Source organism: Lepisma saccharinum, chromosome 3 (assembly GCF_977018435.1).
Source record: "Lepisma saccharinum chromosome 3, izLepSacc3.1, whole genome shotgun sequence".
In the NCBI taxonomy this organism is placed as follows: domain Eukaryota; kingdom Metazoa; phylum Arthropoda; class Insecta; order Zygentoma; family Lepismatidae; genus Lepisma; species Lepisma saccharinum.
Window position 1 is genome coordinate 103072873 of NC_139231.1, and position 15465 is coordinate 103088337.

Sequence of the window (15465 nt, forward strand, 5' to 3'; positions counted from 1 at the left end):
AGTGAAGAGTGATTCAGAACTAATTTGTGATTCAAAAACTGATGAACATACAGATATCAAAGTAAAGAAAAGGACACCAGATGTTATCAGAAAATCTACTCGTACAACAAAAGGACAATTACCAGCTAGATATCTACAAAAGGTCATTGTGGAAAGAAAGTTACCAACATCTTTTGAAGAGGCAGTTACAGGACCTGATAATAATAAATGGGAGATGGCAATGAATGAAGAAATGAACTCATTAAAAGAAAATAAAACTTGGGAACTAGTTCAACCAGTAAATGGAAGAAATGTAATTGGTAGTAAATGGGTGTATACCATTAAAGAAGATGCACAAGGAAAAGTTACTCGTTACAAAGCCAGACTAGTTGCTCAAGGATATTCACAAATCTATGGTGATGATTACGATCTAGTGTTTGCACCAGTTGGAAAACAAGCAACATTCAGAGTTCTTTTAACAGTTGCAGGACAAATGAACATGGCAGTCAAGCATTTTGATGTAAAGACAGCATTTTTGTATGGTGATTTAGATGAAGAAATATACATGAAACAACCTGAGGGATATCATCAACCTGGAAAAGAAGAATATGTATGCAGATTGAAGAAAAGCATATATGGGTTAAAACAAGCTGCAAGATCATGGTATAATAAAATTGATGAATTTTTGGTTAACAATGGTTTCAAAAGAGGTGAGGCAGATCCGTGTCTTTATACAAAATCAGTTGATGGGAATATGATCTATATTCTAATGTATGTAGATGATCTTGTGATTGCATGTACAAATGTTGATTTAATTAATGATGTAGCAGTGTTAATGTCAAAGAAATTTCAGATTAATTGTCTTGGTGATATTAATTATTATCTGGGAATTCAAGTTGAGAGAAGTAAGGATGGAATTTTTGCTCTTCATCAAAGTAATTACATAGGAAAGTTAATCAAACAATTTGGATTGGAAGATGCAAAGTCATCAAAAATTCCAATGGATCCTGGATACATTAAATATGCAGAAACTTCTGAACCATTACCAAGTAATGAGCAATACAGGCAAGCTATTGGAGCATTATTGTACATAAGTATAAATACTAGACCAGACATATCGGCAAGTGTGTCAATTTTGAGTCAGAAGGTCAGTTGTCCTACTAAAGCTGATTGGATTGAAGTTAAAAGAATTTTTCGTTATTTAAAGGGAACTCAATCATATAAGTTAAAATTAGGAAACAAATTTGAATTTGAAAATGATTATTTGTTAGGTTACGCAGATGCTGATTGGGCTGGGGATGTGTCAACTAGAAAATCAAACAGTGGTTATGTATTTATGTATAAGGGAGGTATGATAAGCTGGGCTTGTAGAAAACAATCTTATGTTTCATTATCTTCCACTGAATCTGAGTATGTGGCAATTGCAGAAGCATGTAAGGAAGCAAAATGGATAAAATATGTGTTAAATGATATGGATAAAAAATGTGATTATCCAATTATCATAAATGAAGATAATCAAAGTTGTATCAAACTAATTAAAAATGAAAGGGTTAGTTTGAGAACTAAACATATTGATGTAAAATATCATTTTGTTCGTGATCTGTATTATAAAGGTGAAGTAACATTTAAGTACTGTGCTTCAGACGACATGATTGCAGATACATTAACAAAACCACAAACAGGTATAAAGTTAAGAAGGAATTGTAACTTAATGAATATGATGAGTGAGTAATTATGATGATACACACTTTATTATTCATTGAAAAAAAGGGGGGTTATATGTAGGGTGTTTTTGTCAATAAACATATAAAGTGTATAAACGAGAGATCAAGAGTTAATATACTACATAGGTTGTAGTCTGTGCAAAGCTGCACTATCGATGTTCTACTGTTTTGGTTCTCGAATATTTTTTTTTTGTAGCACTTGTGTTCGTCCGAGTGAGAAGCACAATAAAACTTCTCGGAATAAACTGTATAAACTGTACGTGTTCTTTTATTACACCAACAGACTCATCTTTGGGAACTGAGAGATGAATAAGCCTATTCCTTATGGAGTAACAATTTTAACTCCATGATAGTTTGTGAGATTTCATGGTTGGTAAAATTAATGATTTAAAAGATGGAACTGACATCATTGCCGATTGAGACATTTCCAAACCTCACAAGTTTCCATGGTACAATGGAAGAATAGTGCGAGGAGGACACCACCCATTGCACTACTTTGCAGAATTTGGCACATAGTTTCTGCAAAAAAAATTTCCTACTACTGTTGCAAACATAATCTGGATTGGATATCCATTTTGAGTCAATGTTGACTCCCTATAACAGAGGAAGAGAAGCTGCTCTGAAATTGCAGTTCAAAGAAATAACCCTCGGAAATTTCTGGACTTTTTGAAACTTTCAAAGAGGGCTCTGATGATATTGATTCCTTTTGTAACAGCATAAATGTTAAAAAAAAATCTACACTCCTGTAACTTAAAAACAGAGAGACTGATTCACAACATTGACCCAGAACTTTCAATACAATAATAATTATTGCTATTGCTTATTAATGTAATAGTAGCCCATAGTTAATCCTTACCTACCATTATTAATAAAAAAATGAGTATTGTAATAAATTATATTTTAAATATGAAAATAACATTTGTATTTATTATAATAAAATACCCTTGATGAACAACTTTATATGAATATTTGATAGACTTAGAAATGTAAGTATTGAGTTAAAACTGACAGAAGAAAATGTGGGAAAATATTACTGGTAATAAGTTGCACAAAAGTGAGTCTTTTATGAACATTCTCATAAAATATTATACATAGCAGTTTATCAAAACATACGGTGCAGTGATGATGAAGAATTAAACATGAAATGCAGACACTGAATATTAGGTTATTAAATATTGCACAAACAGTGAATAACTATTGTGACCAAATTGATCACCAAATTTTGGAGGAAAAATAGATAAAAGGTGTATTTCACAAGCAGTAGTTTTACATTATATGTATAAACAGTGTAAACCTTTCAGAATTTTTTTAAAAAATCTTGAATGGATTGATCTACTTAATTTTCTGTTCAAAAGAAGTGTCTGTATCACAAAAATTGTTAATTATGAAACATGACCATCTGAATACTTACATTCACACACAAACACGTACAATACATATATAATTTTTAATGTGTGTATGTAATTCACACACACATAATTATTGAGACTTGTTTCATTCTAGGACAACCCTCAAGTGATCCATTGCACCCAGATTATGTTCCATCCTGCTTTCCAGAAATTCCTGAAAAAGAAGAGACCACTACTAAGAAACAACTTAATGGGAAAGAAGTTAATTCACAAAAGGTTGCAAAACCAGTGGTATGTTAAGTGGAACTATTATTTATATTAATCCTTATTTTAGAAAATAACAGTACGTAGTATTTGTTTCAATAATAGTATAGTGTCAAGCTCAAACAAGTATGCAGAACTTTCAGTGAAAAATGCAGGCTCGAACGAAGGTCTCTGGCATACCGTTCCAGTGGCTTACGCAAGAGGGCGGGTTACCGGGTTTAAACCTCCCCTGAACTTTTGAAATATTATAAAAAATACTGTGGAAAAAAATGAAAATGGCCAATTTATCACAGTCAAAGATCTGCAACAATAGTACTACTACTACTACTAATAATTTGAATTATTATTCCCATGCAGCACAGAAAAGCACAGCATTCCAAACACACGCGTCTGTAAGAGTGAGTGCCTTGACTTGAAAATAAACACGAATTGTTGAAAATAAAATATGAGGGCAACTATGATTTAAAAAAGAAGAAAAGTTGTTTTGTACCTCAGCTGCAACAATGTTTTTTTTTATATATAGATGTATATTTGGTTGTAGCTTTGGTGCTATGCACCAGTTACATTTGTGTTACATTTCATAATTTTATAATACAATATTTTCTCTCACAATATAGTTGGTAAGTACATATATAATTTTCTTCGTTGGGTTCCTCAAAAGTGTTGAGAAGGCGTATGGGACATTATATCCTGCTTCTTTTAGATCTCTAAAGAAATAATCACGCGTAGTTGCATTAAGATGACATTCAAATATTATGTGATCAGTTGTTCCTTCAGTTGCACCACACTGACAGATTGAGGATTGAACAATCTTCCTAGTGTAGAGGTCTTTAGGGGCTAGGGTGTAATTTAGCCGACATCTAAGAAGACTTGTTAAAGAGTTTCTTGAAAGGTTAATGTCTTGATACCAAGGTTCTTTAGGTATAATTGGTTGAATTGAATAATATTTTTTCCCATTAGTCTTCCCTGTAATTGTTCATTGTTTCTGGCAACTTTTCAACAATTCTGTTTTAGCATGCGACTCTAGCGCTTTTGCAGAAAATTTAATCTGAAGCGATCGGTGACTTGATTCTTCAGCTGCGTACTTAGCTAATGTGTCTGCTATGTGGTTCCCTTCTATAGATGTATTCCCAGGAGTCCAGACAAAAGAAATACTGTATCCTGAGTTGGTTAATTTGTGATACAAAATTTTCAATGAACACGTATTTTTTTCTGTGAACAATGAGAAGCGTTGTAAGCGGCTAATGCAGACAAAAGCTAGGCCGACAAGAATACACACTCACCAGTCCACTCATGGAATTTCTGAATTCAAACGACAATAAGCTGAAGTATTGTAAAATGTTTTGTTGATAAGAACAGCAAGAAGATCCAGATGTGGATTATCGTGCATGTGCTGGTAGATTTTGAGGGCGGTATTGGCGCGTTTCTTATAAATCTTTGCATGTCGTTTGGGATCCGTCGATATGTCAAAACAATCTAAGCGACCGCAAAGTTCAATTTTGCAATTTTTTTTTGCAAAAATTCCCACTGTGACACTCTCGAGAATTGTGAAAATTCCTTGCTTCGTCGCTGTGTGTCGACGTTATTGTGATGATATATTGATTTTGCATCCACTTGTGAACTCTCAAGTGATGCTGCATGTACATCCACATCACTAAATAATGTTGAAGAAGTGCATTGTGAATTACCTAGAAGTGAAAAATGTGTTGAAATGTCTTTAACTTTTGAACGCAAGAATAGACTTGGTAGAATTTAGCAACATGTATTGTACATCGCAATGCACTCTCTCTGTGATCCTGAAATTTTATATAATCCCAGAAATTCAGCAGTTACTGTCGCTTATTAAGAATAATGGATTTACGAAACAGAAAGTTGGTTCCCAGTACTAACATATCATATGATGTCTGCGATAATAAGCAGTGGTGTTTTATCTCAGCCAGAGGGGCCCGGCCAACTTGACATTATGGCTCTCCACCAAAATTCAAAAATAAGTTACTTCCTCATATATGGCAATCGATAGGAAACTTCTCTCATCTCATACCTTTATAGCTACGTGGTTTTCGTAATATTAGTGTAGTGTCGTGTAGTACAGTTGTGAATCGAATTACATGGGAAACATGCAATAAGTAAATGAATGTTCCAACAACAAAAAGATGAATAATCAGATAAGACTGTTTACCTATAGTATTGTTATTAGTAATACTTGGACAACATATCACCAGCTGGATGCTATTTTTGTCGTATCTCCACTTTTCGTCAGAAAAGAGTTTATGACGTTACCGTGTTCTGTACATGTCAATGCACCACGTTCCAAAGTGATATATCCAGATGTCAAGTGGTGTGAATTCACAACAATAACATGTTTGGCATTTTATAGGTTTGTCGCGTGTTACTCACAAATCCAGAATATAGAAAAGGAAAGTTAAAAATTGTACTTACGTATGTGAGTATAGTGCTCTTATTGTAGAACGACGTTTCAGAGATTGACTATCTCTTTCCTCAGGTTCGTATAAAAACTAAGTACTTGGCATAGTACTGCGTCAAAAATGTAATATGAGGATTGTGGTTAAGGGTTGGTTAGGGTACATTTAAAATATTAAGTTTTTGCTATTAGAAGTACGTAAAAACCAAGCCGTTCCCTAATAAAACTATGTACAGTAGACCTATTCACAGGTAAAATTTTAACTTTTTTACCTGTGAATAGGTCTACTGTACATAGTTTTATTAGGGAACGGCTTGGTTTTTACGTACTTCTAATAGCAAAAACTTAATATTTTAAATGTACCCTAACCATCCCTTAACCACAATCCTCATATTACATTTTTGACGCAGTACTATGCCAAGTACTTAGTTTTTATACGAACCTGAGGAAAGAGATAGTCAATCTCTGAAACGTCGTTCTACAATAAGAGCACTATACTCACATACGTAAGTACAATTTTTAACTTTCCTTTTCTATAATAACATGTTTTCACAAATCTTGTAGAGTATTCAAAATACACATACGTCAAACTTCAGTCAGCTCTCCTGAAAAGTTAGTGCAGATGGACAAATCACAACGTAGTATTCAGCCAGTCTGATGCCTTTAATTTTGTCTACCTTCCTGACCATGATTATTATTAGAGCCCGGAAGTTCAGGCATTTATTTTCGTTAAAATAGGCAGGCAAAAAGGCATTTATAATGTGGAAAATAGGCATTAAAAATGAAAAAAGGCAAAATAAAGCGAAGAAAGGCACATTTGGAAGTCACTTACTTTTATCTATAATCTCTGGCAAAATGTTAAAATCTACATTGGGAAGAGCATTTCAATTTTCTCCGTCTTGATTACACATAACTACAAGCTGTTTTTTTAAAGTTCTCAACATTCATTGATAGTCGTCTGTCAGAGAGAATGTTTTTCATAATAGAAAATGATCTTTCTACTTCGACAGAAGTTATTGGAGCATACATAAAACAAGCTAATGTAGCTGGACTCATTTTAATAACAGCATTTTCACCTTTTAGAATATCACAAATTGTTTTCAATTGTTTCAGGTCCTTATTTGCACTCACTACACGTTTGCACTTTTCCGCAACAGCTGACCCCTTTTCTCCTGGCACTTCCATCATCTGCTGCATAGATTCCTCGAAGATTTTCATGGATGCTACAAGAGTCTCACCTCTTTTTTCTAGCTTTGTAATTGTCTCTGGCAATGCACAATAATGTGCAAAAATAAACGACAGTTCTTTTTCAGTTCTGAATAGCACAGGAGTTTTTCACTTCACGAATTGAAGCCGCTTCATTTTCTGGAAGAGCATCGACCACCTCACTGATTTTTTCAAGGTTGTTAGCATAATATATAGCTGCTGATATCCAGGTTCCCCATCTTGTCAAGACTGGTTGCGGAGGTAAACTAAACTCAGGCGCAACTTCCTGAAATGTTCGGGTTCGAGAGGGAGATTTCAGGAATATCCTCTTTGTGTTCGAAATCAACCTGTCCACTTCAGCAGTAAATCATGCACAAGGAAATGTTAACCGAAAGGGAATATCCTAACTCAGCATGAAATACTTTTTTCTCACACTTTTCTCCTTCAGCAATGTTGAAACATGCGTGAGTTCAATATTACTTAAATAAAGTGAAAATTATTCACACAAATAAAAAATTGCACAAAAAGAAAACCCTGTGGTCAAGGGCAAAAACGCATAGATGTATTTCGTGTGCTGGTTGGTATACAAGGGTGGTATCTGAACATCAATGAACAAACACATTCACACCGAGTCTGCTGGCCTTGCGACAATTTTGGGGCACTTTCTGCATAGATGGAACAAATGTTGATGTATCAACATCGCGCAAGTATCTGCGGATCCGTTGGATGAGAGTTGCAACGGTTCGTGGGTTGATAAATATTGGCATACACCATCCGCGTTAAATTTGCCCAGAAATCTTCAATGCGATGCAGTTGGGAAACATTAGGGGGATTCTGTTCTTTGGATATGTAAGGGATACCTAAGTGCTCCATGGCCGCAAGACTTTGTGCAGCGTAATGGCAGCTGGCTAAATCTGGCCAAAAAACAACATTGTCCCCACGATGGTATTCATTGATAAACTGCTTCACTTTAGGCAAACAGAACTTTACATACCGGTCGGCGTTGAGTGCAAGGCCAGCCTTGAAAAACTGAGGTTTCGACAGTCCTTTCTCACTCATGGCAAGCCATAGCAACTCCTTCTGTGGGAATTTGGTTTTGGCAGCAAAACGCACTGGATCGGGCACAGCAGCAGTTCCAGGATCATAGTGACACAATATTATAAACCGTACGACGGAAAAATCCTACACGTTGAAAATGTTTCACAAGCTCGGACTTTCGAACATCACGATTCTCTGTCTAATATTACACGATCATTTTCCGACGGTCGTCTTCTTTCAGCTCCATACTGACTTGTTTTTACACCATCCTTCTCCTGCTCTTCACACTACATAACTGGTAGATGTACGATCCTACACAGCTCAAATGGTGTGCCAGTGTACAGTATTGCAAGTTCCGCAGGGTTGCAAACTTTGTGCAAATTTTTTTCACCATACGTTAATAAACGGAAGAAAAATAAATGCCAACATATTTTTTAAAAAATGGTCAAATTTCATTGAAAAAGGCAAAAGGGCATTATAATTAAAAATAGGCAGTGGGGTCCCAAATAGGCAAAATGAAAAAGCTTCTAAAACATTCGAAACAACATAAAAAACATATATCCGGAAATTTTTTATCAATATATGCAGTAGATAAAAAGAGGCATTTTGCCAAACTTCCGGGCTCTAATTATTATTATATAAATGTGCCTCCTAATAGTAAATGCATAAAGTTCTATTTTTTTTCTGGTTCATTTTTACAGGCTGGCCAATCTTTGCTAAAGATAAAAGATAGTTCTATGGTCACCGTTGATAAGGACATTTTACGTACTAATATGTCAACAGTCAACAGTGAGAGTACAGGTGCAGTAAAGGCTGGAGGAAAAACCAGATTTTTCTCAAGGTAAGTGAATTTATATATTACATGCACTCATGTATGCATCCAAAGAAGAAGGGGGCGAGAGAGTGAATTTGTGAGAGTGTATAAAATTTGTAGGAAACATCCAAAACTTACCAGACTAAATAAAATGACAAGTAATCATCGAAATTGAGACCTTATATTCTCCTTTACCACCTCCCCACATCTGACCTGACAAGTTCCATCTTCAATTTGGTATCTGTACTTTTACTCATAAATTCAGATGAACATTATCTTTAGTTAAAATATAATATTTCATATTCCCAAACATCATAACCTGAACACCAACCTCAGCGTGCTCTAATTTTTCACCCTTCCTCTCCCTACCCACCACCCTCTAGAAAGGGGTTATACGTCAAAACATCGACGCAAAAACATCGACAACAAAAACATCGCCTACATTTCATCGACAGTACAAAACATCGACAGCACAAAACATCGACAGTACAAAACATCGACAGCACAAAACATCGACGGCAAAAACATCGACGCCAAAAACATCGACGCCAAAAACATCGACGGCAAAAACATCGCCGCCAAAAACATCGACGCCAAAAACATCGACGCCAAAAGCATCGACGGCAAAAACATCGACGGCAAAAACATCGACGGCAAAAACATCGACGCCAAAAACATCGACACCAAAAACATCGACGCCAAAAACATCGACACCAAAAACATCGACGCCAAAAACATCGACAGCAAAAACATCGACAGCAAAAACATCCGACAGCAAAAACATCCGACACCAAAAACATCGACAGCAAAAACATCGACGGCAAAAACATCGATCCCAAAAACTTCGACGGCTAAAACATCGACGCCAAAAACATCGACACCAAAAACATCGACACCAAAAACATCGACAGCAAAAACATCGACGGCAAAAACATCGATGGCAAAAACATCGACACCAGAAACATCGACGGCAAAAACATCGACACCAAAAACATCGATGCCAAAATTATCGTCACCAAAAACATCGACACCAAAAACATCGACGGCAAAAACATCGACAGCAAAAACATCGACACCAAAAACATCGCTATTTTTTGTCATTAAAGCCGTTAATTTATAGTGCAGTCATGTTTTATTATTATTTGAGGAAGGCGGAAAGTAGGAGGAGCAGAGTAGAAAGACTGGGGTGAGTAACCGAATGGATAGTAGAGGGGCGCTAAAACTCCAACTCACCCAGGGGAAATTTATATCTTGATTCGTTCCATGAATAGGATTTTGAGTTGTGATAATAGCATCATGAAGCTATAGCTCTTCTTTGTTTCGACCAAACATGCCTACATTCGTCGATCTTTTTTTTAGATTTCTTATCAGCCATGGTTGTTGTGCAAGAGCGGCATTTTCATTGATTCGATTATTTCGCGCTGCACGCGCACCTTCTGACATCAAAACAATATTATTATTTGCACCTGATTTTTGCCTCAAAGCTCAAACAATGGAATCGTAAACAATGCGAAGTGTCATGTTTCCTTCTAGCAAGCTGCTTTTAACTTCATAGACGGGATAGTTGTATGCTCGTTATATTGTGGATGTGGAAGAAATGTTCTTTTATGACTATGGTACGAACCGACTGAGGGCACCTTTGCTTTACCTCCCCCGCCCACCTTCACACAGCAGACCCCTTGTGACAGCCACCGGACAGAAGCCTTCAAAACATCGTCCCTCACAAACATCGGGGTTTATCCGCAACTGATATCAATTCTGCCAGTCACACCAGAAGGGTTTCAAGTATTTTTGTCACAAATGTAGATTGTGCATGAAGTGTTTTTAATAAACAACGTGTTTTATTTTTTAAAAATACACAGCCTTATATGAACTTAAGAAAATAAGGAGAATAATTTAGCTGTAATTTTTTGCTAGTAGTTTGTGTTAGACATAAATATACAGGTTGTCGCCATACACATAGGCGGATATAGAACGTGTTTCTGAAATGATGTCCTCCTGCATCCACATATTTATAGGAAATTTTCACTAACACGTATCAGTTCCTCTTTCGAAATTGCTTCAATTTATTTCTTCATATTTTCTTTCGATTCTTCTGATATATGGCTTCCGGTATAAAAGTTTGGCAGCTCGCCACGATGACGTTAGAAATATGTATGTTTCTTGTGCAAGGCTTCGGAGAGATTTCTGAGGAGTATGTTTCATTCGTGTTCCAACGTCGTCTAGTTTATCCTCAGTAAGCACATGCCGTTTTTATCTTAACAAGAGCATACCCTATGTTCCTAAATTTGTTCACAAGTAACAGATCACTCTGTCTGTGTGAAACAGGAGCATGTGGGAATTCTGCTGCAAAACGCCTTCTGACTTCCCTACAAGAATTCGTAATGACGTAAGAGTCGTATATAAAAATTCGTTGTTTAAAATTGTACGGATAGCGTGGCATTATTAGACTGCAGAAAGAACTGGCAATACATAAAATAAAACAAAACAATCTAAAACACTTGTTAACAATTTAACACTTCACAAACACGTGCAAACTGGACAACAGCTGTCTGGATACTGAAGCACGGACGTGTCCAATGTCAAGGTCAGCATACAGTTGTGGGTTTAAATGCCAGCAGATGTGCTCTTACTTTCCGACGCGCTAGCCGTCGCCCAACGGCCACCTCGGCCGTGAAAGGCAGTGTATACGTATATCCTTATCGCTAAAAATTCCGAGAGAGGGAAATACGACGTTATGAAATCAAGGAGTTAACAAACTATGAATTAGAAATATTAAAATTAAGCTCCACACCCAGGTAGTCTGGCAATAAGACTGTTACCTTGTAACCAAGTGTACCCGTGTTCGATCCCTGTATGTATGTCAGCCTCAGGTGTTGGAGAACTCGTCTTTATTGAGGGAACTATGGATAGATTTGTCTATTTGGATAAAAAAGGTAAAGTGTTCCCCTGTGCATAGCACCACGCCATGAAGGCGTATAGGGGGTGTAGGGGTAACGCCCCACACTTTCTTGATCCGGTCGTGAGTGGGGGTGATGTGATCAGCATCACGCCCCTGACCGCCTTTACACCCCAGGGTTTCCCCCAGGTGCCCATGTTATTCGACGCTGGGTGGGCGCCGGGGCCGCTTCCATCGTTAGAAAAGTTCCCGGATTTGAACCAGCCGGGGATCGAACCCGGGACCTTTAGCATGGTAGTCAGACGCGTTACCGACTGAGCCACCACGCCACCATATCCAATATCTATTTGGATATTCTGAAGAATAATTTGCAGCAGAGTATCAATCATTTGAGTCTTGGGAATGATTTTTACTTCCAGCAGGACAACGACCCTAAACATACAGCCGAGATTGTCAACCTTTGGTTGTTATATAATACTCCCCACACACTCAAAACTCCACCTCAGTCCCCCGACCTTAACCCCATTGAACGTCTTTGGAGCCATTTGGAAACCAGACTCCGAAAACATGACATAACAATCAAGAATAGACTGAAAGAGGTCATTTTGCATGAGTGGCACAATATTACATCTGAAATAACCACGCCTCTTGTTCATTCCATGCAAAAGAGACTGACAGCTGTTCTCCATAACAGAGGAATGCATACTAAATTCTGACGACATGGTATTTGTTTCTTTCTTTTCTTCAAAGTGAACTTTTATGTTGGTGTATGAATACTTTTGTCCAGCCAAAGAAGCGGGTATTGAGAATGTATTGTATTTTATTTTTCTACAAGCAGCATCTGATATTTATTTTTGTTGTCAATATACTGTTTGGTGCATACATGGTACAGCATTAACAGTTTTGACTTCCTTATTGTTTTCCAAGCTGCTGCAATTCGTCCTTTCGTCCTTTCAGTTCCACTGTATGATTACTTTTGTCCATCACTGTATATTAAGAGCCCGGTCTCTGGCACCGTGAGCGATCAACAAGCTAATTATTCTCGTGTGACCCACGAGGGGTTAATCGGAACTGAACCTATAGTTTAAAGAATCCATACCACTGTGCAACTTTCCTCCACCGGGGATCGAACCTCGGACCCCTTGAATCAAATACAAAAGCAGTACTGATACACAGTGGAGGCGCTTCGTTGTGCGACACCCGGGGAAAATGTCTGGAGAGGAAGGGGGCAAGGCAATATTGCAAGGGGGCAGTTGTATTACTAGCACACGGTGTGTACCAGTGCATGTACCAAAAGAAATTACTACGGTCTCCTGCATGTAATAAACAAGGAATAACAATAGTCGGTGGTCTTTTCATCTTTCGTACGGAGGAGCCTTCCTTTCCCTTTCCCCCGACCACAAACGCTGCCGGCGAGAAGTCATAAATGGTTACCAGAAACTAAACAATCACGTTCACTGCGCAACCTCATTGTTTGTAATTTTATCAATAATAATAATAATAATAATAATAATAATAATAATAACGTCTTTATTGAGAGGGCGTGTCTCGGCCTCGCGGACCGTTCTTACAACAATGAACATTATACATTGGTAGCACGGTAGCACTATAAGTTGGAAACTTGAGTTCGCTCATTACACATTGTTCGTTTCACTGAAACACTTTATAATTTAGGGTAGCCAATCTCAAAATATTCGGGATTAGATCTGAATTCATTAGTGTGGAATACTTTGTCAAAAACTGATTTTCCCGTCGATGTTTTTGGTGTCGATGTTTTTGCCGTCGATGTCTTTGGTGTCGATGTTTTTACCGTCGATGTCTTTGGTGTCGATGTTTTTACCGTCGATGTTTTTGATGTCGATGTTTTTGCCGTCGATGATTTTACCGTCGATGTTTTTGCCGTCGATATTTTTTCCGTCGATGTTTTTGGTGTCGATGTTTTTGCCGTCGATGTTTTTGGTGTCGATGTTTTTACCGTCGATGTTTTTACCGTCGATGTTTTTACCGTCGATGTTTTTGGTGTCGATGTTTTTGCCGTCGATGTTTTGATGTCGATGTTTTTGCCGTCGATGTTTTTGCCGTCGATGTTTTTGGTGTCGATGTTTTTGCCGTCGATGTTTTTACCGTCGATGTTTTTACCGTCGATGTTTTTACCGTCGATGTTTTTACCGTCGATGTTTTTGGTGTCGATGTTTTTGATGTCGATAATTTTACCGTCGATGTTTTTGCCATCGATGTTTTTACCGTCGATGTTTTTGGTGTCGATGTTTTTGCCGTCGATGTTTTTGATGTCGATGTTTTTGCCGTCGATGTTTTTGATGTCGAAGTTTTTGGCGTCGATGTTTTTGGCGTCGTTGTTTTTGGCGTCGATGTTTTTGCCGTCGATGTTTTTGCCGTCGATGTTTTTACCGTCGATGTTTTTGGTGTCGATGTTTTTGATGTCGATGTTTTTACCGTCGATGTTTTTGCCGTCGATGTTTTTACCGTCGATGTTTTTGGTGTCGATGTTTTTGCCGTCGATGTTTTTGATGTCGATGTTTTTGATGTCGATGTTTTTGGCGTCGATGTTTTTGCCGTCGATGTTTTTGCCGTCGATGTTTTTGCCGTCGATGTTTTTACCGTCGATGTTTTTGCCGTCGATGTTTTTACCGTCGATGTTTTTACCGTCGATGTTTTTGGTGTCGATGTTTTTGCCGTCGATGTTTTTGATGTCGATGTTTTGTGCTGTCGATGTTTTGTGATGTCGATGTTTTGTACCGTCGATGTTTTGTACCGTCGATGTTTTGTACCGTCGATGTTTTGTTGGCGATGTTTTGTCGGCGATGATTTGACGCTACACCCTAGAAAGGTACACCACCATAATCTGCAGCCCTTCTGAACAGCTCTTTACTTGGTTATCACAACTTCCTAACTCTTCCCAACAACAAGCACTCGCAGCTGATGTATCTATACAAATCTGTCTTCTTTGCTGTATCTGAAAGCTGTGTGTGACTACTTACACTTGATTTAGTTGAAATATAACAATATTATTAAGATAATAATAACTTTTCCAGTGCTTAAAGGGAGGGGAATTCTGTCTCTCATTGTTACCGTATTAAATATATGATAATTCCCCCAGCTTGCTCCAAGGCTCAACCATATTTTCTCCCACTTAACAACTTCAACTGTGAGCCCACTCTGGATGTATAAGTTTTATTTTATTATATTTCAGTTTGAAAATGCCAGGAAGAAACGAAGAAACTGTTTTTACTTGTGCAGAAGAACATAATCGAGATGCTGATACATCATTTGAGTTTGTGCCAATCAGTGAAATGAAAGTTGAAAAACAGGAGACTGATGAGAAGGATTCAGCTTTGGAAACTGACATTGGAGATGGAAACAATATATCAATCCATTTAAAAACTGAAAATATTAAGGAAGAATTACAAGTAGGAGAAATAACCTCAGAAATCTTTCCTGATCTTCATTTCGACTATTCCATGATCGAACAGTTTAATAAGTGTGCCAAAGAGGAGAAACATTTCCATGTGGAATCTTACATGAATGAACCTGATGTAAAGTAAGTTTTCTTTGATGTTTTTATTATTTTTAAGGGCTGGGACAGATACGGTGGTACTTCATTTGTGTAATCTGATAGGTATATTGCTTCATGGGCAAATTTTATTGATTTTTCTTAAAAAGAAAAGTGTATTTGAGTACACTTCTCTGACCTTTTGTTATTTTTTCATGAATATAAAAGCTCATTGTAGGCCTGTGTTGATGCGGAGCTA

General features: G+C 37.3%; 1 protein-coding gene across 3 annotated transcripts in view; it reads left to right on the forward strand.

Annotated features, from left to right (window-relative positions):
- Positions 1 to 15465, forward strand: part of LOC145985264 (uncharacterized) — a 44666-nt gene that overhangs the window by 24390 nt on the left and 4811 nt on the right. For all 3 annotated transcript variants that reach the window (XM_083119063.1, XM_083119064.1, XM_083119061.1), the window contains 3 exons: positions 3207 to 3343; positions 8684 to 8823; positions 14907 to 15254. In XM_083119063.1, the coding sequence (XP_082975189.1) occupies positions 3207 to 3343; positions 8684 to 8823; positions 14907 to 15254 (625 nt within the window). The remainder of the gene's footprint in view (positions 1 to 3206; positions 3344 to 8683; positions 8824 to 14906; positions 15255 to 15465) is intronic.